This window comes from Manacus candei, unplaced genomic scaffold (assembly GCF_025592945.1).
Source record: "Manacus candei isolate 608988 ecotype Guabito, Panama unplaced genomic scaffold, ASM2559294v1 h1tg000017l, whole genome shotgun sequence".
In the NCBI taxonomy this organism is placed as follows: Eukaryota; Metazoa; Chordata; class Aves; order Passeriformes; family Pipridae; genus Manacus; species Manacus candei.
Window position 1 is genome coordinate 15,539,138 of NW_026138065.1, and position 27,597 is coordinate 15,566,734.

Sequence of the window (27,597 nt, forward strand, 5' to 3'; positions counted from 1 at the left end):
CTTACTGCCAGAGTATGCTGATAGCTGATCTAACAAAACTGAAACAAGAATTTTAGATGATGAAAATGGAAAGTAATTACGGTGCAAATTGAAACACGATGAAATACTGAAATATTTCAGTCAATGTCACATTGACATATTAAGTTAAATAAATCATTTAATAAGTTCTATTACCCTTAATTAAACTTATACATGCTATTAATCCCTCAAGCAATCCAATTAAACACTAAAGGAGTCTCCAAAAGTGCCCTACTGAAGTGAGTTTTAACAATGCAGCTAAACAGAATGCTGTGATCAGTCAGAACTCAGTGACCATTATGTAGCCAGTAAGCTGAAAAAGTATGTAAACTCACCTGCTCGGTGTTTTTGAGGTAAATGTTGTATTACTCAAGACAAATAGTGTTCATGCACTGTTACCTGTGTTTTTCTTGGAGTTTTTAGTGCTTCACAGAGGAGGCTCTTGTTAGCAAATCCTTCCTTTGCAAAATGCCCACTCCTAAAAGACAAGCTCATGGTATTTTGTACAACACGTAACAGGAAAAAAAATTCATACTTCACCTTTCTTTCTTCCTCATTGGAAATACTCAGGAAAACTTTGAGGAAAAAAATAAGATTTAACATCATTGTATTTATTGGGTTCTGAAACAATACACATTCACATCCTTTTGAATACAGTACATTTGGCACAGTAATAATGTTTACGATGAAATAACACTAATGAATGGCAAGAGATTCAAATTACATCCATAAGAAAAAAATTCTGTACAAATAAATCCTCACAATAAAAAAAAAACCTACCCCCCCAACTGAATACACTTTATATTTAGCCAGAACTATTTTGCACATAATTTAAAAAGAGGTAATTTGTAAGCCTTTTAGGAGAGAATTATTTTTCACCCTATGGAGAAAAATTTATTTCCATCTTTAATAAAGTCTATTTGGGAGGAAAACAAAGAAACAATGGATTCTTTATAATTGTTATTATTAATAATATTTTTGGCATTTTGCACTCCTTTGACAAAGAAGGAACAGGAAAGATTTTACAGAACAGGCAGAAATGTAACAGAATGTCCATTTTTAAGAATTATCTTTAAAAAATGTTAACATAAAAACTTTCTGATGTAAACCCAAGGTAGAGGATCTAACTATTTATATTGAAGAAATGTCTGCCCATGCAAAAGTTTCTATTTCCTTCACTTTCTCTTAGCATCCTACTAAACACTGCAGGTGCTGAGGCCTCTTGAAATACAAACATTTGCTAATTATCTTCATGTTAGAAATGGGAATACAGACTACACTAGCTTGCACACAATAGCTTTATGGGATGCTTTTATTCCTTCAAAATAAATGCTCCTAGTTCTGTGTAAAGGCCTCTTGTTGAACAAACAGTAGTGCACTATCCAATAACTTGTCTTCCTAGCCAGTCTACTCATCCATGGAAAAGAATGCTTTAGCATTGTGATCAGTTCTTGCCTGGATGTCAAAATCTAACCGTGATGAGAAATAAACAGAGCCAGTGGCGAGACACAAATTGATGGGCAGTTCTACAATGTGTTTCTAAGAGAGAAAGAAATTTAACATTGAGATGATGCAATCATTAAGATGTTTACGTGCTGGTACTCAGCTCCAGAAGCTAGTCTTTTCCCAGTACAAAAGATTACTAAGGATAAATTAAATTAAACTAAAGGCTTGATCCATTATTACACCTGTAGGCCAGACAACACATTAATTGATATATCATAATATTTAATATTTTGAAATAATCATAAGAATATATATAATAATTACACCTGAGTTTTAAAAACAAAACAAAATGGAGCTGAATGGTGTCATCAGTAACAGGCTATGAGCAGCCAGACACAAAACTGACACAAACTAACTCATCTGCTTGAGTCCGAGATTATCTCTTAAAGCCAATGACTCACACTTTGTCCACCACGACTTGTAACATTCCTTTCTCTTTCCGAGCTCTATCATGTCATAATAGAGTTGAAGAGAACTATACAAGAGATTTAGTATAGCTTAATATATGTCTACATCTTTTATAACAAAAACCTCATCTTTCTGACAGTAACTTGAACCAATACACATACAAGAGTATTGCACATGGACATTATTATAATTATTCTTTCATAGACTAACATTTTAATAGTATGCCTGAACATGCAGCAGTTGATACCTCTATATTCAATGAATTCCACAGGCCTTGCAGCAAACACTATATACAAAATCTCACCTGTACAAAAGGCAAAAAAGCTTCTTTAGTGCCACTTTGCCAATCACAAGTATATATATTTTTGTGCAGCTGGAAATCCATGTGCAACAATTAAAATGGATTCCAATGACCGCTCACTCAGTCCAGTAAAATATATAATAAAATGACCTCAGCGATACATGTACACAAAAAAACCCCAAACCAAAACCAAAACCAAACCACAGGGTACTCCTGGAAATAAGTACATAACACTGTTAGCGTATCTACAAGAGGTAACTTCACATTAGTAATATTGTCCACATGAGTTACCATTTCAATTCATACACAAAAAAAATATCAATTTACAACTTTCGATAATGTCAGTTTGTGAATGTTTGATCTTCAGTTTTTTAACACACTTCCACATAATGCACGTGTAGCCTTATTTTGTGTCTTCTAAAAGCAGTTTTCTCTTTAGATTTTAAACATAAAACCCAACAAACACAGTAGTATTATGGTTTTGTAAAAGTGTGCAAAAGTAACACACTGCTGAGAAAATAAATATAAATAAGAAATTACTTATCACTGTAGCTACAATGGCAAATTCATAATGTTTATAATTAATTTTTAATGTAAAATTAACTGTAAACATTTGCAAACTTGGCGTCACATTAATGGTTCATTTAAAAGGATACTAAATTTGGTAACATGGATAGTACTCCCAATCGCCTGAAAAAGAGTAAAATGGCTATTTATAGCTGTGTTAAAGTACTATAGGCTTTTTATTCTTTAGCCCTTTAATAACTATCCATATAGTATCTATTTCTTGCTTTAAATAAAATTTCAGTTATCTTTGTCACTCTTATTCCTAAGAGTTTTCTGTACATTGTACGAGGAACTTCATTAAAATCCTTAATTGATGTGCTTCTTTTTTTGGACAGCTTTATAGTTTGTACCTCACCACAATAAATTAATAATTGAGTATTAAACCTCCATGAAGGCAGACTTTGCTTTTCAAAGGGCAGCTGAGTACAGACTTCACCATAACCGCCAGTGCAGAAGAAACAGTTCTCACCTTCTTAGCTTAAATACATATGATGATTACAGAACATGGTCTGCTAAATTGCTTTTAATAGTATAGCTTCATTTTCTATGGAAGAGATGCACTTTTGTCCTCTGGGAATTCCTATTCTTAGGAATAAAAGAAAAGTTGCAAATATACGGCAGTGTGTTACATCTACAATTTCTGATACAAAATTATTTTGCATTGCTTTGTGAGACAGAAATTAAGAGTGCTTTCAGGTCAGAAGACAAAGGAAAAAAACAATAAATATATACTTTAACACGGGATATGGGCTCAGGGTAAGAGAAGTAGTTCTTGATCTACTGAGTCTCAGTGATTTGATGATCTCTTCAGAATCACTTCTTGCAGCATCATTCATCTGTCAGTCTAACGTTGTCTATGGCAGTAGCTCTTCTCCAAAATAAGAGAACCCTTTAAATTCTTCTTGATTGATTTGTTTTATAATTGTCTCATCCACTAGCGTTAATACTGGTTCTTCTCGTGTAAAGTCTTGATCAAAGTTATTTACATCCCTTTTGGTTTTCTGAGAAGAAAAATATAAATAAGGTGAATACTAAAACAGCACAATAAAATAAAAGGTGCTCTCCCTCTTCTCCATCCCCCCCAAAAGGCTGAATTTTCTGGAATGATTGAAATAAAAGAGGAGCTACTTCACACAAATAATAACAGACATATGAGAGAAGCTACAGGAGCAAGTAATATAAATGAGTTCAGGAGAGGCCACAGAAGCAGTACTATAAATGAGTTCCCAGAGACTCACGGGTCTCTTGACAGGCGAAGGAATAGCAGTATGATGATAAAGCAGGAAGCTGAAATTAGGACTGACTTAGAAAAGGCTTTGCATAGTAGGTGGTATGGTTGTTTCCTCTTAGATTTGAACAAAATCATCTCTCATTTCAGAGGCACAGAGTGAACTGATATAATTGATTCCCCCACAACACAGTCTACTGTTTCAACTCTAACCGTTTCTTTAAATCAGGCTACACTCAGCTTTAAAAATCTGAGGTAAAGCTTGCAACAGCTCTCAATCCAAAATTCTTGAGCTCCACATTGGCAACTCAGATTTCCTAATGCAGCCGAATGTCATTCAGAGCACCATGGCAAAGTGTGAAATTCTGTCTCCAAAGAAATCCACCTCAGAAGTCTTCCTTATTTCAATGACATCAGGATTTCCCCATTGAAGTCTAAAGCACCTCCCTCCTTCAGCAAAGCTGGGCCAACAAAGTGCAACTGTACATGTTCTGGGATAAGATGAATTAACCAGAAACAGTCTTGGGGAGGCTGACTTGCTGTCCTCAGGACACTCACAACAGTGACTATCTGTGACCACTTACATGAAAAAAACACTCTAGGCTACAGCCAAAAACATTCTCCATGGTCATTCCCTTGAACCTGCACTGTTCACATTTTCTAAGTTAGCAGCGTATTTCAGGCACGTACAGGTTCAGGGAATTGGAACAAACGTTTTTCTTTACGCTGTCTCTTTTCTCTTTGTTTCATGGAATCTAATAATTATTTGAGTGATACTTAATGGAGGCACACTGACACATTGAAAACAAGCTTTGTGTTCATCCTGCACATGTATGAGATTAAGATGATACTGGAAATAGAATAGCTATTTGACTTGCAAAGTAAAATGATAAAGTCATACATCATAAAGTATATTAATGTATTCCAAATGGGATATATGCCCTCTTTCAACATAGGTAAATTTTTCTGTAAAATATACATATATATAAATGTATTTTCTTCATCAGCTTTACTGAGGCACTAAACAGTTTTTTTTCTCACAACTGTAAAATGATTGCAGCAACCTTCACCTACACTGTGAGAACTTTAGAGATACAGGGAAAAAATGTCTATATAAATGCAAGAGACTGTTAATTGTAAACCATGTACTTTCTAAGTGTAAGCAAACAAAAATCTACAATCTCTACCTACAAAATTCCATTAAAAGGAAAGGGATACAGACTTAACAAACATATATACATGTTTATGTAGTTTACATTTGAAATATTTACTTTGTACATAAAGACAAGACATAAAGTATATGCAACCCATATACTTCAAACTGCATAAGGCATGAGGATGTGGCTTTGGACTTTATGGTTTTTTTCCCAAATCATTTGGGCAAATATTGCAAAATAAGAATGAAATTCCATCTCAGTTTTGAAATGCATTACATTGCAACTGCATCTACATTCTTCTTGTTCTCCATGTCCTACCGTAGTATTTTCACACACTCACACAATGAATTTTCCACAGGAATAGTCAATAAATCAGAAGGAAGCAAGTGAATATTTGCAGAAAGTAGAATTCAAATTCAGAACTGTAGTTATATGCAAAAGAAATGTGACTACACTCACACTTTAACCACTAGCTATCGAGAGCAAATAAGCTCTGGTGTAGCTGAAAACAAATACAATATATATTATTTTCAGGTTTTCACTCAATGTATTTGTGAAAAGTGTTATTTCCTTGCTGAAGCTAAAATAGTAAGATGACAAACTCCTCAAAGCCTATTGGGGCAATTAATTCCTAATAGCTACTTATTCCAGAAAATTATCACTAAGACTTGTGAAGGTGATAGATGAAAAAAGAGCCCAGATGGGTACATCTAAAAAACTGTCCCAACATTGGTGTACCTAAGTCCTACTGATTAAAAATAATTGTGCTTTCAGTAGAACTTTGAATCCCAAGCTTTGTGCTTAGATTTAAAAGCCTACTAAGTTTTAAAATATGTCTTCAAGACCAAAGGAGGAAACAGACACTTTTGCTTTCTCAGATTTATAAACAATTCCATGTAGTTTTGGCAGCAGAGAGGTAAATAATCCAATTTATTAACAGGACAAGCATGGAGCAATCTATGATTGCAAGGATACACTAACAAGTCTCCAACTAACCAATTGATTAACTGAGATTAAACAAATCACAGGGAAAAAAAGTGAGTGGAATAAGCCATAAAAGAGCAAAGGCAGAGTTCATAACAAGTGCTTCTTTTCAACAGAAAGATTTATTTGAGAAACCCTCCTTAGCAACTTAGGCACCTTCTTTCTGAAGCTATGCCTATTTTGCAAGGCTCCATCTGCTAAGACAAAACAGGTCTGGCCACATTTCTGCTACTACTGCTATTTTAATGTACTTGCACTGTGAATACTCTGGAGGCCAAGAGCGTGAACCAATACACAGTTGCAGCATGAGGACTCAGGATGAAGGTATGAAGGGCTGTGGCAGTCTCCTAGCAGAAAAGCTGAGAAGAGAAGAAAGATCTGCAAGGTAGGAGAATATATGAAAGAAACAGAGTGCAGCTATTATCCAACTTTGAACATTAAAAAATCATGAAGATAAAAGGAAAAATATTCAGATTGGCTGGCAAATGCATCATTTAAAAGGTAATTAAATGGGTGGGATTCTGTTTATTTAGCTTGCAATTCTGAGACTCTGGGACGAATTATTTTAAACTTTAAAATTTTTTTCCAGGTAAGACTTTTTAATTTCAGATGACTGAAGAAAGTAGAGTACTAGGAAAAAAGAAGGCCCAAAACTACAGCTGTCCACCCAAACACACAGAAATTTAATGAAGTTTCAGATGCTGGTTTTTTAATCTCTAGACTACCCAAGCATCTTGTCTACCCAAGCATGTGTCAGCGCTACACGAGAGCAGGGGCACAGCAGCTACCCAAGAGCTTCCAACAGTAGGTGCCAAATTCCACACTGCACTGAAACTACTCTACTGCAGGCAGCATGTGGGCAGAGCCTGTCTCTGACAAAGAGCAGCAGCAGTGACATGGCACTACTAATGACTAAAAATGACATGACTCCAGTTCTAAACCTCATCAGAAAGATGGCTTCTCCAACAGCAGAGTATTTCTGATAGTGAGAAGGAATAGTGCCTCACTACCTCTTGTGCAGAAAATGTGCTGGCCAGTTGATCTCTTGTTTTCCTTTTTCCCCCGCAGTGTGAATGCTTCATAGGTGTCCTGTCTGACCTAGTGTGACCTGTTTATCTTGTGAGACATGCTGGTCTTTCTTCATGTGGGTATGATCTGATTAGATATAACACTTAAGCTACAGAGATAGAACCCCTTGAATCAATGAATATTAATATGACTACTACCCATCAAGGATGAACCAGATGTGAATGACAGGAGCCTTTGGCATTGAAAAGCCACAGAAATCCTTACGAGAAGGCACCTGACAGAGGGTGTTCCAAACCAGGGAACTCAGCAAAGCTTGGACACCTCATTGGCTGGGTCATGATGCCAAGAGGCTCAGTGGACTTTCTTCTGCCTAATAAGGATTAAATTAATTGTCCAGTTTGGAGACATTAAGAGATATAGCTCTTTACTCTGTTACTTCTTATTTAATTTGCAAAAATCACTGAAACTCTTTCAAGTTCTTTGCAAGCTCAATGGCTGCACTAAATAGGGCTGGAATTGTCCATCAGGTTCAAATGCTACCCAGAGAAGGTGAAAAAAAGATGGAGGTGGTGGCTAGGGTTAGAGTTAGGAAGTGTTAGGAAATAACACTGCCACAAAAGACTAGGTTTTGTGTTTTAGTCTGATTGTCCTACAAATTCAAATGTGCTGTTTAAATATAATGAGAGGAATCCTCTTTAAATCAATTAATAGATTTCTGTTTATTTAGCAGAATGAGCAGCTAATCCAGAACAGATAGCTAACACAAGAAGTGAGGCCAGAAATTATCATTACAACAACGAACTAGTACGTTGAAAGAAAAAAATACTGTGCAATGATTTTTTTCAGTAAGTGGACCGTTTGACACAAAATATATACAAAGCTCATGCATGATTTTCAGTCTGAGATACCGTCAGCACAGAAATGCAGATGCAGACTGACCTGTCTATATTGCTGAATGAAACATCTTTCCCTTCAATTTTTTGCCAATAGCAGTGCTTTGTGCCTTCTCATATATTTTTCAAGTCCACAGTGAAATCCTGGAGTTTGCCATTCATATGGAGACTGTCCCAGTGCAGCACCTGGCTGTATGAGCAGCATATCTCACACCCTGACAGATGCATTGAATCTGGGCAGGAAGCTGCTGCAGCTTTCAGTGTGCTGCTACAGGGGCATGGGGCAGCAGTGCAGCAGCAGGGACATGCAGCAAGAGTCACACCTTCTCATAGGTATTACATGGTATCCCTTAATTTTATTCAGGATTTTGCTTCAGTAAGAAACAAATGGTACCTATGTTTGGCACAGTATCACCCAGAAGAAATTCTTAGATCAGGATGATAAGAGTTTAAATATTTTGTATTTACCTCATCACTGATAAGACTTTCAGATTATATTTATCAAGACAAATGGAAAGTCAAGACATCAAACCAGCTGGTTTGAAGAACAAGGTTATGTGGCTAACCTCACATATCACTGTCCTCTCATTCACCTTTCCTTATTATGATAACAAAAACCACAGCACAGACAAAGATAACTTTGCACCACTGATTGGATCTCTTTTCGTAAAGGTGTAGTAGTTTCTAAAAAAATGAGACCAACTGTGATGATCACTCACGTTTGCACATAACTCATGCTGTATAGTGAGAAATTCGGTATGGATATTTTGAAGGAAACAAGCTGAGAAGCACAACACTCCAGGTCTATCTTTTGGTTTATCCTCAGGATACGTCTTCACAGTATTTGCATGTCCTGATAATCTATATCAGTATTAGAAGCAGTTCCTAGCTTGTCTTATTTCAGAAGATACGAAACACACGTTATCAAAGTAACTTTATAAGTTATTACATTTTTTCAGCATGTTAATTGCTCTATTCACACATGGAAGAGTTATAACACATCCGTCATGAGCTGCAGTATATTCAACTGAAGGTTATGATGACAAAAAAGGTTTTGAAGCCAAGTACCTTTTACAAATATGCCAGCATTCATTCCTTCTAAGCAGAGGGGGAGTTTTTGTGCTCCTATTTTATGCTTTCTTTAGATGTAAAGGACACCAAACACAGCAAAAGCAGTGGGAAAACCCCTCACTCAATAAAGATGTTAACAGATAGTGAAACAGTATTTGAAAAGCATGTCAACTTATGCAGTCCACAATTTAATCTGTTGTGGAAGTACACATATATTTAATAAACACCATGCTAATTCACAAAACTATGAATTTTAAAAGGGAGTATTTGTGATACAGTAAGCTGGAACCACCTTTATATTGAAACAGTATGTATCTTTCTTAGGAATGTGAAATGGGTCAAGGAGGAAGGAGGAATAAGCTAAACAATTAGTGTTATAAACATTTAATGACCACATGGCCAGAATGCCAGTCTTTGTATTTCTCTTTTACACAGCCTTTCTCAAAACCATAGCCTCCCAAAACCACCACCAAAAAACAAACAGCAAGGCAAACAAAATCAAAGCTCTGCAGGTTCACTGACAACTATCCTGTGTTCTCAGTCTCGGCAACGAACCTCTCTCAGAAGAAGTCATTGTAAAACCATTGTCCCCTATGGCCCTACTTGAGTATGGTTTTAACATGACCACAAGTACACAGCACTAAAGTTACATATAGCAAACTTACTTTGTTCATAGCCTGATTGCTAAAGCACAACAGTTACCTCTGTGCAAAACATAGATGGAGATAGATTTCAGAGGAGCTTCTGGGGAGCTCAGCACCATCTTCCCATCTGTGGTTAGTCCTTTACCCTCAAGATCCATCTTGTCCACCTTATCAGGCCTTCTTCCATCAGGACTCAATCGTGACATAGCCACTGCACATAAGCTATGCTATGGCAGAATACACACATTTTTTAAGGTGAAAAAAACTGCAGGGGAAGAGTGCTAACTTCTAAATTCCTACACTACATTTTTACCTTATGGTTGGTTTCTTTAAGAGATTTAACCTCATGAGAAACAATTTTATATTTCTTCTTGGGGCAGGGAGGAAACACAAGAACAGAAAGTAATGGAATAATCATATGAAAATACCCTTCAGCTGCACAATGCGATTCCTATTGTAAATCTTATGACACACTCTGCAGCGCAGATTTTATATGTGTGTCTCTCTAATTCACATTATATTGGCAAGCTTCCATTGATATCCTCAACTGCTTTAAGGTCATGATCAGCGATATCACCTCCCCTCTTACGTTCTGGCACACATCCAAGATTAGCCCATTTTTGGTTGTGTTCTCCCAAAATGGCAGTTCAACCATTGTTATAGCAGAGTTACAGTAATCAGGGCTGGTGCATCTGTGACGTTGTGAGTCCTCAAATACATGTGTAGGGGCCTTTTTGTCTTCCTGATCCCTAGCACTTTGGCACAAAGGACTAGCTATATCCAGACAACAGAGCTGACTTGCTAAGAAGAGAAAGAAGTGAGGCAGGTTGGTAAGTCTAGGGCACATATTCCTAGAATTCCAGTGGCTTCCAGGAGACATCCCTTAAATCACTGAAAAATTACCCAAATATAGATAGTCTAACAGCGCACTGAGATATCTGACCAGATTTGTTCTGTAAAAGATCAGTAGATTTACTTTACTTTTCATTCTTTAACCAATCACAAAGACAAGGAATAAATTAAGGACACTGTGATGCTAGTAAATAGATGCATGATGTAATGAAATATTTCAAGACACTCTATGTATCCTGAATAAATACTGACCAACTTTCCAATGGTTTATTCTGCCTACGGTTACCTACCCCTTGAATCACTGAAAAGTACCACATTATGGAAACCCTCCTGATTATGACATGAAATTATAAATATATTGTAATATCTTGTGATTCTGAGCCCCTCCTATACTGAGGAGGCATCAACACGTGCATTGTGACGCTGGATGCAAAGAAACACCACAGCATGAAAGGTAATAGCAAGTGGGAGCATCATTCCAAGACTCAGTCACACACCAGAATGGTTTGCACAACAGGCCATAGATTAAGAATGCTACACAGTTTTTGGCAAGACTGCCTTTATTTCTGGAAACTCGTGCTCTTTGATGCTTTAGGTAATTAAGAGAAAAACTTTTAGTTTGGCATGGATGACGCATATGACAGGCTTTCATAGAGTGAAATTGTATAGTAGGTCTTATACAAAGGGAGAAAGCTCCACGGTGATGGTTTAATTCTAAGACTACTGAATTATTAGAGATTATATTTTGAAGTGTAATGATTATTTTTAAGCCTTTACAAAGACAGATTAAAATAAAGATATATGTGACTTTAGAAAGCAGTTGAAGCTACTGTCTTTTTTTTTTTAAACTAATGCACATATAAATTGTAGGCTAAAAAAACCACATTGCACAACTATGGATGAATTCCTACTACTTCTGCATCTCAGTACATCTTTCCATCTTTCCTCCAGACACTTTAATTGTTTTTACAGAATACGATTTTATTAAAAGAGCACAGGAAGACACAGCAGTTTGTAGTGACATGGGTTTAATTCTTGGTTCTGCCACTGACCTCCTTTGAACTTGAGTAATTTTCTCTTCATACTACATCTAATTTTCTTCCTATTTTTGTTCTTCTATACATGGGTTGTGATCTTCTCTGTCTATCACTATCTATGATCTCTTGACTGTCTTTCACTTATATGGGTTTTTGCACAGTGGGAACCCCATTTTGCTGGGAATTTGAAGACATGATGGCACAAACTCAAACTCTCTTCTTGTTCTTATCAAATATAAACACAATCCTACAAAGAGTCGTGGGCAGTCATGGTCTCCAAATCCTTCTTTTCCATGCTCCATAATTAAGCCAAGGGAATTGTTGTTCTGTAGGTCCTTTGCAAATATAAATATGGCATGCAAGGAACAAGATCTGTGCTTAAGGTTCTTCATAAATATCTAGACTGAGTGTTCCTCTCATCATGCAGAATTTAAGCATATGACTTCTGGAGCATGCTGTTGAGAGGACCAGTACAAGGTCTGTCCCTCCACAGTAACAAAATCCCTTATAACAGCACAGCAGCATAACAGGAGAGGAGCAGCAGCTAATGAAGTGCTAGGATTCCTTACCATGTAAAGATGTCTCCCTCGTCCTGCTACTGATGATAGGTAGCTACATATCAGCAGCTTCAGTCCACCATCTGCTATTAGTGCATGTGTTGAAGGAATTAAGTTTTGCACTAGTATGCTGAGCTGTGAACACATACATTGACAAATTTTTGCTGCCCATTTTGGATGAACATCCTAGTAAGACCTTATGCTTGCACTGGCATAGTATACTGCTAGTACAGAAAGTTCTGCATGAGAAATAAACCTAAAGCCAAACCTCTTTTTATACTCTATGTTCAATGGACTCCAACTATGATGGGACTGGTCATGGATTGCCAGCCTTCAAAGAATCTTTGTTTTTTTAGATAAATTCCTCTCCACCTTCTGAAAAAGAGTCAGATGCTACTGCTTCTTAATCACCTGGTGTTTTTCCCCTGGCCTTCACTGACATCAGAAACAGGCCCAACCTAGGAATATTATTTATTATCTACATCAATATAAATCTAAAATATTTCTGAAGAATGTACTGTAAGTAAATATAATAAAATTATTTCACGTAATGGTTTAGATTAATTTATGAAAATAGCACTGGAGATTAAAGCAGCCAAAAAGTGAAACAGAATTTCTGTTTTTCTTGGGAAGCCCTAAAGGAAAGCAAGTACACTGGCTGCTTATGACTCTATCCCAATGGGCACCACTTAACAATGTACATTTAACAGATGGTTAAATGAACTTAATTAGCCAGTATGAAAAGATTTTAGTGCTATAAGACTGGGACTCAACAAACCCAAACAAATACTGCTGGATTCCCAGTACAGAATCAAAAGAAGCATAATAAAAGTTGTTTAACTTATAAATATTTGGGAACCTGCAGTGCCTGGAAGTAGCTTTCAAATTTCTGTAATTCTAGTGTTATGCTAATCACAGCTCAAAACAGCTGCTGTAGACACTGGAGCTGAAGAGAATAAAAAGACTCCAAAAATAAGACTAATAGAATGAGAAATTCTGGGAAAACAGAGCCTTGTTCATTCAAAAAACCAACACTGAAATCCCTTAAAAATACCAGCTCACTTATAGTTTTTCTAAGCCGCCCTACAAGCTGCACATAAGCTCCTCAAAAGCTACATACTTACACTTTGAGCAAAGTTAGTGGTTGCATGAAGTGCCAAGCTAGCTGAAGCTTTGGAAACCAAGGCCCTTTATTTTGCTGGGGGAAGAGGCAGAAGTGTTACAGACTTCTCTGTCCTGCCCAGCCACGTGCTAGACCGACTGGCCTGAGCTATGTTTCAGGCAGTTATGGTAGTTTGTTGTTCCCACCTGCCTATGCAAGTTCACCTGAGATCTCAAACTTCATTGTCTAACAAAAGCCAATGCTTCTCAATCAGCAGCCACCTGGCTGACACTTGAGCCCATAGCAGAAAAGTGTAATTTCTAGGAACTAGATGACATTAAGTATTTATGATACACTGTGGCAGGGGCAGCATGCAGAAAAAGTGTTAGACTCCCACCATTATGGTTGTTTGCAATAAAAAGTCTGTCTCAAAAGTCCACATCTATTTTTCTTTAGTTTTTCTAATGGATGTATGTTAACCATTCTCACAAATAGTCTCTACCCTGTTTCTAAACATTTGGGGTTGTTTTGCATACCAGTATTAATCACTATGAAGTCATTCTCAGGAGAAAGCCCCCTGCTTTCCTATGCCTGAAATGTCTGCAGCAAGTGGGGAATACATAATGTGCAATGTTTAATAATGGTACATGAGGGTCTGAGGTCTCAAGACCGCTCCCCAGTGTTTTGTCTAAGCAGTAACACTTCATGCAAAGGCATGCAGTATAGCCCCTTGCGTGCCCATCTGCTAAATGCTCATTGCCATGCACTGATGACTGAATGGAAATATTATGAAACTGAAGGGACACCTCAAGGTTATTAGGCCTAAAAATGGACCTACCTTGACATTTTCCCCATATTGAAGGCCTTACCTTAAAGAGGGACATTCACACTGAAGCAAACTTGAAAAGAGAGAACATTTATACAAAAAGAAATTTACTTGGCCTGTAATTTCCTATGTTCCATCTGGCGCTACTGAATGATACTGCATTTTACAGGATTTCTTCCCCACAGCGTAAAGGCAAAGTCATAATTCTGCATGGATGATGATACAATCTACTGTCACATAAAAGTAGAGGTGTGCTAAAAAAAACCCCACCAAAACAGTATCATGACTTCCCAACACCAGGTTAAAAATCCCTCATTAAAAAGTAAAAAAATCTTTGCCTGTTTGCACTGGTATGAAAACAAATCTGAGATTATAGAACTCATGTTTCAAGCTAACATATTTGAAAGTTTTCTCCAGAAATGTGGTCCCTCTTTAAGGATTCCAGCCATATTTCACAGTAAGCAGATGGTTGCTGCAGCAATTTAAACACACACCTTTCTAATTGAAAACATTTTTCGGGAGCCATTCAGTGCAGCACCTATCCACGAGGCAGGTGCGGCCTCTGCCTGTTTGCCTGTGCAAACAGCCCAGCTGCACACTCCGTAGGTGCTGATTTGTATTTGCTATTTATTACCCAGTTTCCAAACGCTATGGGCACCCAGCTTGTTGTCAGGTCATAGGCAAAGGGTTGCCAAAATTTTGCCAGTTTTTCACTCATTTAGGGGAGGGGGAAAAGAAAATTCATGGTACTCAGTGACTCCAGTTGTAACCCACAATCATTGGCTAGGACTAGAATTGCATATTTGGGAATGATTTTATTTCAAACCTTTGCTGCAGTGTAAAACTGAGAGAGGACACATTGCTGGCATCCTTAAGTCAAGACTTAACAAGGGAGTTTGGGTTCACAAAGGAAACTGCATACAGACAATGTGGCTCAGATAGTGATAACTAAGGGGGGAGGGACTTCAATAATGGTTTATCATTATCTTTGAGTTACTGGAGCTGAGAGGGGTGCAAATTACTGTAGGAAATTTGAGGCTGAGGACTAAGATGAAATCTGCTAACACTGAGGTCCTGTATAGCATAGAACACTCTTCCAAGGGAAGTCCTACACATTCAGTCAATTTAAAAGCCAAGCTGATCTTGAGCATTTGTTTTTTTAACACTTCTCAGTCATATTTTTTTGCTGTCACAGAACTTTGCATTAAGCATCCTGAGATTACCACAGAGGGGAAACACAGGCATGAAAAGGTTAGGTGATGCAGCCTGGACCACGTAATGAATATCTAGAAAATCTGGTAGAAGAACTCATATATCTTGTAATTCTCGGGTCTCTGGGTTTAGCAGCTAGATCAACTCTCTATCCTGAGAAGCCAGAACTGAAGAAGGAACCTACAAATGTTCAGAAAATATTCTCAGTGATATAACAGTAGCAATTGAAGAGGCTGTAAAATGAAGGGATTCACATTAGATGAACTAAATAGGCCCGCAGCAGCTGTTGTTGCTCCATACTGCAAGATAGAATTTTGCAATAGACTATCTTGTTCATTTTGTTTCTAATTCTCTCAAAGAAAGTGAGCTTTTAGAACTGGAAACAAAAAAATTATGAATACATTGAGAAAATTAAAATAATGTATTGTTCTGTGAAAGCTGCATGTTGACAGTGAATCACTGTAATGCGATTATTTTGTTAACTTCATCTACATAAAGCCACCCTATAAATGGATTGCCCCAGGCACTGATAAAGCCATTAGCAATGTAACTTTGGCTTAATTGCTAGAAAGAAATACATATGGCAAACATCTGTTTTACCAGGCTTTGTATTACCCTCTAGCTCAGAGTTCTTCAGCTTTTTCATGTTGAGGATGTCTTAGATGAAGTCTCAAATTTTATCCAATCCTGACAGCGACAACAGGGTGGATGAAAACACCAAATCTGTCTGTTTGTATGCACATTTCAAGGGTTGACAGTGAAAACTCAGTCTGAACGGACAGGAGTGTGCCTGTAGTGAGACTGTCCTTGCTGCACAGTGCCTAACAGCTTTCTCTGTCTTACAGCTCCTTGCAGCACAGTGAACCACAGTGACCATGAAATACGATTTTCTTGTGCTAGTCTAATTCTACAAAAAACAAGAAAAAAAGCCCTCAGAAGCCTAGAGTACATCTCCTGTGAGGAAAGGCTGAGAGTTGGGGCTAAGCCTGGAGAAGAGAAGGCTCTGTGGAGACTCTTCAATGCTTAAAGGTGGTTTAAAAGAAAGAAGGGGTCAGACTTTTTAGTAGGGCTTTTGTGATAGGATAGGGGGTAATGGTTTTAAATAAAAGAGAGTAGATTTAGACTCGATATAGTTTATGATGAGGATGATGAAACACTGGAACAGGTTGCTCAGATTGGTGACAGATGCCCCATTCCTGGAAAGATTCAAGATCAGGCTGGATACGGCTCTGAGTAACCTCATCTAGTTGATTAGGTTCACTGCAGAGGGGTTGGACTAGATGATCTTTAAAGGTCCTTTCCAACCCACACCATTCTATGATTCTATGATTTTTGAAATTGATGCTCATATGAGGCTACCACTGACTTCAGCCAAATGAGTAACAGAATTTGGGCAGTGATCTTCCTCCATCCCTCTTGCGAGAGGGGCTGTGATACTGTGCATATTTTTGCCACTTGTGCACGTCTCTGAGCTTCACTGGCTGATGTTAGTGATATGTCAGCGGGCCACAGGTTCAGTCTGGAAAGCCGGTTGTGCCCTCAGAAATGGCACAAAAAATTTCTTGCAGGGAATCTATAACAATATAAATTTAATCAATACACATTAAAGCTGAAGCAGCAATCTATTTCAATGACTGTTTTTAATGCATATTTTATTATTTGGTATGGATGGACAGAATCATCCCATCATGCCAGTAAGCAAGATCTACCACACTTACCACCATACCAATAATTTTCGTAAGAAATTAATCTACTACACCCTTGTTTTAATTTGTAATATGGTAAAAGCACTTAGAAAATGGAAATAATGAATTCAGTCAAGCCAGGAACATAGCCATGGAAATAAAGAAAGATGGAGAGCAGAGAATCACATAGGAATAAAATGCCTCAAAAGAATTTCTGTCTCACGACAGTCGCTCTAAAGAAAAGATATCCGTCTGCACTAAAACGGCACTTATTTCTGGCATTTGCAATTACATATTCATGTCTGCACTAAAAGCAGTGAGGAAGAATAATGTTATTTAGAAAAATTCATGACAGTCTGTGAAACTCTAAGAATTAGGCTTTGAGAACAGCAAAAATGATCTTCAAGAGACATTGCAAAGGTCACTGTAGCTTAGTTATAGCAAATATCCTCTTAATAGCTGTTCAAACATTTGCTTGATTTCTAATGTACATGTTCCAGAGCTATTATTTTTATTTCTACAGCAGCTTAACATTTTTAACAGCTTTACATGGAAAAAAACTCTCAGTATGGTAAACCATTGTGTATATATCTATGTAAAATTAATTTTGCCACTGAAAAGCCTCATAATTCTAGGAAAGGAAGAGCTGATAGATAATATGGATCATAGGACTGAGCCCTAGTGCATTTTCACCCCTTTGTGTTCTCTATCCCAAGTCATTAAGCTAGAGGAGCAGTCAAAGATTCTTCACAGCAGGTTTCAGAGCCACCAAATCTGCCTCCATTGTCTTCTCCTAGGACAACCTGGGGTGGAACTGCAGTCACTGCTTAGCAATCTAAACTCAGGATTAGTGCTCTGCCCAGGGCACTCTTGCAAGCCTTCAGAAAACACAGTCAGATTTTCAAAGACCTTTTGGACTTAAGTAATTTTCATTCCAAGGCTGAAAACAGGAAAGAAATTTCACCTTCCAAAGCATCATTAGAATAATCAAATCAAGTACAAACTACAAGGACTTTAATGGTATATTTCTGGTATAATAAGGTACATAATCACATCCATCCACTGTGTGAATGAGATTTAAAAAAACCCCACATCCTCATAAGTCTGGCTAATAAACAGCCATGCAGTGTTTCTTCCAAGTCCAGTTGAAAAATTCAGACTTAGGGCTGGCACAGCTGAAGAGACACACCTGAACCATGGAGAAGCACAGGCCTTGCAGTACCATGTAATAGAGATCCTCAGAAAATATGGCAGATATAGGGTGAAAGGTAACAGAAAATCAAGCCAGCTGTGCTAATCAAGGAACTTACGTGTTTTGGGGATCAGCAGAGTAGTGAGGCAGAACAGAAGTAAGGGTTTTTCCACACTGGCACCTCCATGACCTCCCTTGGCAGATTATTCCATTGTCTGATGGGACCTCAGTGTTTGACCATTTTCCCTAATGACTTTGCTTGTTTAGTGTCAACATTTTATATTGCCCAGAGCTCATCTGAATACATCTCATGTATTGTTTTATTTGGAAGTGTTTACAATATAATCATAAATTTTCCCCCCTTAGTCATCTTAATGGTCAGAAAATAGAAGACTACCTGGGTAAATATATGCATTCTTGCATGAGCAAAATTTTGTATATGCATGCAAAACTCAATTTAAATGCACAAATGAGTATATATGCACTGTATGCTTCTTTCCCAGCACACATGTACACTCAATACATATCACATGCAAGAATGTCTATTTTCTGACTAATAATCTGGCCTCTCTTCTCATAGCTATTTTCACACAACTACGCCCTCCTCAATATAAGATTAGAATAATTTTTTTAATCTTCTTTTAATATTACAAGTCACTTTTAAATAATCGACAGCCCTTTATTAATACTAAAAGATGTTAAAAACCAGAAAACATTCCAAACACAGGCATTAGTTAAGCTTTTTCATAGTTATTCCATAGCTACGGAATAGTTAAGTTTGTTAAACTGAATCAATGAATCTCAATCCTACACTCACAACTGAATTTATGAACTCTATCTAGATTTTAAAGTAGATTTTATTTCATTAGTGTTCATCTTTTTCCCTCTTTTCTGTATTTTTCAAAGTGAGTGCCATCTCATCTAGCTTGACAAATAACCAAAATCACCTTTACAGCATTTGAAATTTACTACCCTAGATTCCTTTACCATTTCTGAAGTTAAATAATTAACAATTATATTTTATTTGTGTGATCCTTCTCTCCAGCCTAGATATATACCACACTTCACTTTCCAAGTAATAAATAATTCAGTTTTAAGAGAATAAGTAAAAATTTCAGTATGATCTTGCTCAAAGATTCCTACACAACAACAAAATCCAAACAACTGCTAAAATTAATACAGCTGGTATGAAATAACTGATTGATCATAAACATGGTATAAATACATAAGGTATGCCCTTTGTAAGTGTAAAAAAGTTATCAGTAAAAGTTGATAGGACCTGGTCTCTGGGGAAGATATCTTAGAGAGAGCAGACTGAGAACATGAAAAATAACAGAGATGACTGTAACACAGAGCGCATATTATCTGAATTCACCACCATAAAAAAAAGAGTTCAGAAAAAAAATCCATGCATACAGAACTACCAGACTTCAGGAATCAAATTTGGTAGAATAAAGGAAGTTGGCAGATACAATATAGAAAGAAGTACTATGAAAATCCAACATTACAGAAGCAGCCTGAAGAAAAATGAGAAAAGGTATAAACAAAGATGCATAAAATCAACCTAACAATTATTAAGGAGCAGGGAGCTGCCCTAAAAATTACATACAGGACTACTCTGAAATAACCAGAAATCACTGCTAAAACCAAAAGGTTCAACTAAAATACCATTAAAGAAAGCAGAAAAGGGGAAAAGGAACAAAACAACAGGAATTAATGAAATAGGAATGGCTTTATAATATAAAGGCAGTGCAATAATTACCAGAAAGAGAAAGAAACTCCACTGAGAAGGCAGAAGGCATTTATACAAGCAATGAATAAAAATATCTGATATATGAAATGCCTCCTGACTTTCAAGGACTGCCACAGTGGGAGTACTTACAAAAATAATAAAGGCCTCATAAAAATATTTATTGTCAAAGGGACTGTGCATCTTGATCATGAAAGTAAAACAGCCAATAAACAGACTAGATGAGAGGAATCTGGAAATTAGATGCAGCCATAAGGTGAAAATTATTCTAGAACTGTGCATCTTGATTTGGTAACTATATTAACAAAACTCTGATGAATACTGAGCAAAGCAACAAAAATTACTGTGAGATGAAAGGTCAAATTCTTGTGAAAACAGGAAAAGAGCTATAGACATGCAACTCAGCTAACACCGAGTATGTCTATCTGCAGCTATTCGAGGACTGTGGAACCTGACTGGAAAGCAGTTAGTCACAGTATTAAATAGGCTTCAGGTAGATACTAAAGGACTTAATTCGGGGTTTCCACTGTTTGCAGCAGTACAGAGATTTGTACATCAGCTCAGGCAGTAGGTGCAACCTGGTCACACCTCCAGAGCAGAGCTGGGCAACTGGGTAAGGGAGCTGACATGCCCAGCTGGCTGGACCCTTTCCAGGAGTGGGGCTGGCTCAGGCCTTCCTCTGCGTGGAGTTACGCCATTATAATGTTTCCATTCTCCAACAAATACATTAAGAAAAACTTCCTCATGTGATAACACTATATCTTACTATAACTCCTAGAAAGACATTCACAAAAGATAACTTTCACCTACAGTTGTCAATCCCTTTAGGCTCTTTCTGCATAGCTACAGAGGGAGAGAGATTTCTCCAAGAGTGGACTCAGAGGAGCTACCTCAGGCTCCTGTTCTGGACAGAAAGTCCCACTTTCACCATCTACATCAGGAACTTAGGGAAATGCATCTCGCTTGACTAAAAGGAAATGCTTTAAATGTGACAGACATTCTTCAGAAACAGAGGGGACTTCTTTACCTCTAAATTTAAGTTAGGATTCAGTGCTGAGCCCAAAGTCTTAGGGATTTTTTGTTTGTTTGTTTTGCTTTCTGCTTTTTTTTTTAATACCTTGACCATATTTACAGGCAAATCAAACACTGTAATTTGGAATGTGCAAAGTCAAAACATGCAAATCAATCTCAAAGGATTTATCCTTGCACTGTTGCTCTCTTGCTCTTGCTCATAATCCTTGCTCTCTTGCACTGTTAAAGCACAAAAGTAACTCCACAGATTCTCAGCTAAAAAGCTGATATTTGGTTAACTGTATTTTCATCCAGAGGAAGACTAGAATAAGTAAAGTATTTTTTCTTGGCTTTCATAGTTTCTGCAGGTGGGGCTGCTATTTACAAATTTTTGTTACTTTAAAATAGAAATACTTGATTATTACCCAGGAAAATGTAAGGACATAGATTTATCTAATCATGATGTATATTTCTTTCCCCTGGGAAGCTGTTTTTTCAAGTGTCTTCAGTTAAAATATTATTGATCACAAATCCTTGCCTCTGTCTTTTACTACAAAATCCAGTGGCCATCAGCAATGCAGAACTGTAGAAGAATTCACACAGAAAGTACAGACAGTATATACCCCACGAAATAATCTCTTCTGACTACGGTATCTTTAAGAACACAGAAAAATAATTAAAACAGGGCCTCGAACCCTCTCATGCTTTATGTGACTGAACATGAACATCTTCCTGTGCATTAAATCTGTTCCTGACACTTACCTTCACAGAAATAATGACAAGACAATCTTTTCAGCGACATTGTTATCTTATTATTTCAACCCCACGATTATTTCAGGTAATCTCATGTCTCTGAAAAGCCAATAAACAGAACTGTCAAACTAAGTTTTCTCTGAATGTTATGCAAACTGTTACTTACAATCCGAGGTTTGAAGGGTGGCTTGATTTTCCTTTGTTCTAGAAGAACCCAGTCAATTTCCTTGAAAAACGGGTGCTGCTTAATCGCGTCTTCCCCATTCTGTGATGCCACACAGCCAAGTCGCTTATTGGGGTTTTTTGTCATGAACTACAGGGTGGGGGAGGGAGAAGAAGAAGTTAAAATATGAATGGCAATGAGTGGAAATCATTTGCAGCTCAATTATACACTATAATTCCTAAAGCTGAGTTTTTAGAGACAGTCCCCTTTCAGAAGGTTATTTTTTCTGGCCCTCCAAATTTCAGAGGTTCCAGCCAAAACAGAAGATTCAACAACTCCAAAGTGTATATGTCCTTCAGGAAACTTTCAATTGCTTGCTGAGACCTCCTAATTTCGTCTGACTGGGTGTGCTAGAGGAACAGATTTTTTCAGCGTTTCTAGTTCCAGCTCTGGTCAAAAATACTAAAGTAAAGGAAGAAAAAATTAAACCCTCCAGAGACAGTTCTAAAAAGAGTCAGGATAGCTCTTATTTTACCTTATTTGCTGTATCTTAACTTAAAAACAGGGTCTTTTAATTGGGGGGATAGAGGTTACATATTATGCTTACTGTTGTTTATTTTATTTGCATATGTAGGTTGCTTAATCATACACTCCATTCAAGCAGACACATGAAAAGCCATAACTTCCTTACTCACTTCTAGGATTTTATTCTAATACAAGTAAGAACAGCACCTGCAGAACAGCTATGTGAATTATAAGCATCCTATTTGTTTCAGGAAATACATGGAAAGATCAGTAGAAGCAGAAAGCTTCCCTTGAGAAGGTCCATGACATAACTTGCACAATCCCTTTCATTTTTAGTACACCATTAGTACCAGCAACTGGAACTAAGTGGTCTCCTGTGGTGTGGTAATTTCTGAACTACTCACTTTTAAACTATTACTATTCCTTTCAGCAAAAAGCTGTACAACTGATTTAAGACATTGATATCAAATGATGGCAGCTCATAATACCCTTCCTGATCTTGCACTGTTATTTTTAACTTATTTTATTAGCAATTGTTCTACTTATTTCCTAATTCATGTGGACACAGAATCCTTTCAATTCTAGTAGCAATAAATGCTGTTCTTGTATACACATGCACATTAACATTATAGAATTATCTCAAGATTTGCTATTACTTCATATTCAGCCATTATATAACATTTGCAAATTAAAAAAAAAAAGTGCACAAAGGAAACAAAATGTGATAATTGTTCAGTGCCTTTTTAACCCAGGTATCACATTAGACTATACTTCTGTAGAACAAAAAAACTTAGAAAAAAATAAATCTCTGTAAGGCATGCCCTTGCTTTAGTATTCCAGTTATTAGATAAGTAGCTACTGAAGCCCTTAAGACGATTTTAGATAGCTAGATCAACCATCCACAGAAGAATACCCTTGCTATCATTTTAAAGACATAACATAGATCAGCAAGGCAATTCTGTCTACGGTTTCTGATATACACACTGCTCTGAAGACCATCCTTCTCTTTGGTCTTACGTTCTACTGCTTTGCAAGCTATTTTGCAAGTGGTCAAGTCATATCTAAACTACTGGCCATATTTTCTACGGGCAGGAGAAACAAAGGTTTTGAAAGGATTACTGTGCTTTGGTGAGGTCTCTTGGAAAACCACAAAATGCATTCCTACATTCCTCTGCTTTATTTCATCTCTAGGACTGGAGTGAGCAGGCCAGGAACCAGCAGCCACACATATTGCAGAAACAGAACATGGGAACTACAGGATAAGCCTTTTGTACCATATAATCCACGTATCAAAAAACTAGAATATGATCCTAGTATCTGCCATGTCATTTTTAAGAAGCCCAGGACATGAAAATATGACTAGATAGTACAGTTTAGTGATGCATTTCACAAACTGCATGAAACTTCAAAATGGATGATGAGGGAGAACAAATTTTAAGAATGAATACTTAAACCAAACCAAAACAATTATCATATGCATATGCGATGAAATAAACTTCTAAAGTAGACATTTAATTGAATGAATTTAATCCTTTTCTGTTCTGAAGCACAAGTTGTTTATCAATAATGATGCAACTGTCAGGACACATACAGCTGTTAACCATCCTGTGCTGAAGAGATGGTTGCAAATGGAGCTGACAGCCATTGCCATGTGTTGGCTTTTTATTTTCCCATACTAAGGCAGGAACCTCCTTTTATGAAAAGAGAAGCCTTTTAGAATCAGAGTTCCTACTGACTTAAATGGTAACAGGACAAAAGGTTGCTGAGATAGCCATGCAACCTGGGGCCTGAATCAAGGATCATTTGGCTCTCAAAATTTTGCTTCTTGAAGTAAATCACACATCTTAAAAACAGAGTTCTGCTTCTGTACCCGAGACCCCTGTCATCCAGCTACAAAGGGAACACACACTGTAGACACGACCTCTCCCTATTGCTTATGAAGAAGCACAGAGCCAGTTTCAATGAAGAATTGTTTTCCTTACCACACAGGAAAGAATTTAAATAGCAATTCCTGTCAATCCACAGAAACAGGACTAATAAGATGTGTGGATTTTCATGGGATAAGCAATGTGCTGCCTTGCAATGCTGATCTGTAAAATCATTCTCACGTGTTTTGTTGGAAATAACAGAAAAACTGTTTCTTCAGAAAGTAACTGTTACTTAATAGAAGAGAATGTCTTCTTATTAAACTTTCCTTACATGCTGTTTGAAGGAGTGTAAAAATACACAGTTTCTAAAGAATAAAACCCACATCTCAAAGCACAATGTGAGGAAACGAAGTGTTCCAAAGTTAATCCCTTGCTACCATTCAGCAGTAAAATACACAGATGCCTCTTTCTTTCCTCTGTTTTTCCTGTTCTTCATTTAACAAAGTGTGGACAAGGATAAGGTGAAGAACACAAGTTTCAAACAGGTTTCAGACCATAGATGCATAGACAGCAGGTTACTAAATGTAAGGAAATCTGTTCTTTTTATGGTGCAAACTGCCACAGCTTCATTAAATTATATCAATTTATGGCCATGAAGACATCTTGTCCAATGAGGAATAATCTATTATTACAGTGTAAATCTATTTAATGGATGCAACCTCTTTTTAAGGATTATAATGGCATTAAGGATTAACTTCAGACAGAAAGATGTAAAATAAAAAAATGCTACGACTACGGCAAGATACAAACCATCACGCCTACTATCGAAATGTAGACCCAGGAAATCAGTCTCATAAAAATTTATAACAAAGTCAGCTTCAAAAGAAATTAGAGGGATTAACACCCTTGCACTTACATTCACAAAAATACATAGCTTAACACCCGCAGTCCAATTCTATGTCTGCACTCGTGCGTGGTTAATGAAGGAGTTGTATAACAACAGTTAGACAGCTCACTACTTGCACCACCAATTGGATAACACGGTAGGGCTCTGACTGTTGAATCTATTTCTCTCTTTCCTATGTACAACAAAAACCTTCTCCCAATAGCTACAATGGCTCTCCTACTTAACCCAGAGAGTTATCTGTTAAATTTTCTCCACCAACAAATGCTTCCATCACTCAGAATAAAAGAAAGGTCAACTAATGTAGATTCACTCAAGAAGCCTGTGGATGGCAAAGGAACAGTCTGTTCACATACAGTGAAACAAAAACACTACATACAATCTCCTGGACTGAAATGAAATTCAGGTGTGAAAAGTGACAACAACTCTTTCTCTACAATACGCTGAAATAACTCCCATATCCTGGATATCAGCCTGAATTCTGCAGCTCAAGTCCATACATTTTAAAGCTGAAGTAAAATAATCAAAGGGTTTGGAAACAAAAATGGATACATGAAAGTATCATGTCAGCTAATAAAGAGTAATCAGAGAGCTATTTGGTGGAGAAGGGGAAATATGTATTAATAAATTATTATCAGTATTAATAAATCCTCCATGTTTTCACTTCAGTGAACGCAGCAAAAGAGATACTCCAGCAAACAATTCAGAGAAGTTAACTTTGACTTGTGCTTTGAATCATCTGCTAGAGCATCTCTCTCACTCAGCCAGAAGGAGCCTGGAGCTATTTTCATTAAAAGATCAAGATGAGCATTTCTGCAGAATGTGTTACCTGCAGACTGGAGTTAAAATCAGAATTCGTTCAAGTTTTATATATAATTTCAAAATGTAAGCCTGTATGAAGAGCTCTCCAGGATTTTACACTACCAGCTGCCCTCTTAATTGAAAGCTTCCCTTATTGCAAATGCTGTAAGAAAAATACATGGAAAGGTAGAAATTTTCCAGTTTTAAAGAAGGTGGAAAAATGGAATAAAAAACAAATTATTTTTTAAGCCAGAAACCCTCCTCAGGTTTTCAAACTATGGCGATTGGCATACTGCTTCTGTATTATTTTGTTTTTAATTTTAGGATGATACTAGCACAGAAGAAAGAATTTATTTCATTGTTACGGTAATGAAGTAAACCTGACTTCAGAAAGATAGTCTAAAACCAGAAGTTGCCCAGTGACATGCTTTGACTGATTAAAAAATTGTGGCATTTGGTGACACACATTTCTGTCAAGTCACTACTCATACTGAAAAACACCAACCAGAGCAGAAACAAGTACACTAAAGTAACACTTACCAAAGTGTTACATGAACTATAAAACAGGACATGCAGCTGTAAATAAAGGACTTTCATTTCAACCAATCTTGATGACAGGGGAAGAAAGACAGAGGGACAGGAAATGTTATAAGCGGGTTAAATAAAAAACATTGTTTCTTTAATTATGTAGCTCTTCCCCCCCTCTACTGAACATGCAGCATATAAAGTGTCAAAGTGATAGCACAGTTCTAGCTGGTTGGGTTTTCCCTGAAACATGAATCTGCAGTACACAGATTTATACACTGTACAACTGCGTGGAATACAAACATTGTGTTCCTTTCCCACAAGCGGTGTAATTTATCCCAGGCCCCATTATCCTAACAGTGGCACTCTGAACTGTGCTTGAACTCCCAGTGGTGACTGCTCTCAACAACTTTCAGCAAATTCAATTTTAATCAAGGGAAAAAAGCAACAAACCAACACCCAAAAAAATCCACGAAGAGGAGGAGGAAAGCAAGTAATGGAAGACTCACTGCTTTTAAAATGCTGACAGCTTCTTTACTGAGCCAGACTGGATACAATACATCATCGTGAAGGATGGATTCAAAGAGATCATCTTCATTGTCAGCTTCAAAGGGGGGTTGACCAGCCATCATTTCGTACATGAGAACACCCAGAGCCCACCAGTCCACGGACGGACCGTACTCTAACTCCTGGAGGATCTAGCATAGAAAAAGAGATTGGATTGAGTAGACAAGTTAGACAACACTCTTGGCTGCACATTTGTTTTTTCAACATGATACACCCCTTCTTTCCCCCAGTGCCTAAGAAGGACTAAATCCCACACTGATTTCAGTAATAGCAGGCAGGGTCTCTTACCCATGCAATTTGCCCTAACACAGCTAAGTGTCAAAGCAATGCTGTTCTCAGAAGTACTGACTGAGTTTATCAGTCCCCTGAGTAAAAGACTATTGCTAGTGAGCAAAAGAGCTGCATATCCTTCCAAACTGTTTAAAACAGGTCACGCTATAAGGGGAAAAAGATCACATATA

General features: G+C 37.2%; 1 protein-coding gene across 2 annotated transcripts in view; it reads right to left on the minus strand.

The window, feature by feature from the left end:
• Positions 1-608: 608 nt before the first annotated feature.
• Positions 609-27,597, minus strand: part of PRKCE (protein kinase C epsilon) — a 286,002-nt gene continuing 259,013 nt past the window's right edge. The window contains exons 13-15 of one of the 2 annotated variants that reach the window (XM_051782886.1): positions 27,079-27,267; positions 21,950-22,096; positions 609-3,801 (exon numbers count right to left, since the gene is read on the minus strand). In XM_051782886.1, the coding sequence (XP_051638846.1) occupies positions 3,655-3,801; positions 21,950-22,096; positions 27,079-27,267 (483 nt within the window). In that variant the 3' untranslated portion in view covers positions 609-3,654. Of the gene's footprint in view, positions 3,802-14,223; positions 14,254-21,949; positions 22,097-27,078; positions 27,268-27,597 lie in introns of those variants that run through there. The other variant, XM_051782887.1, reaches the window with a different exon arrangement.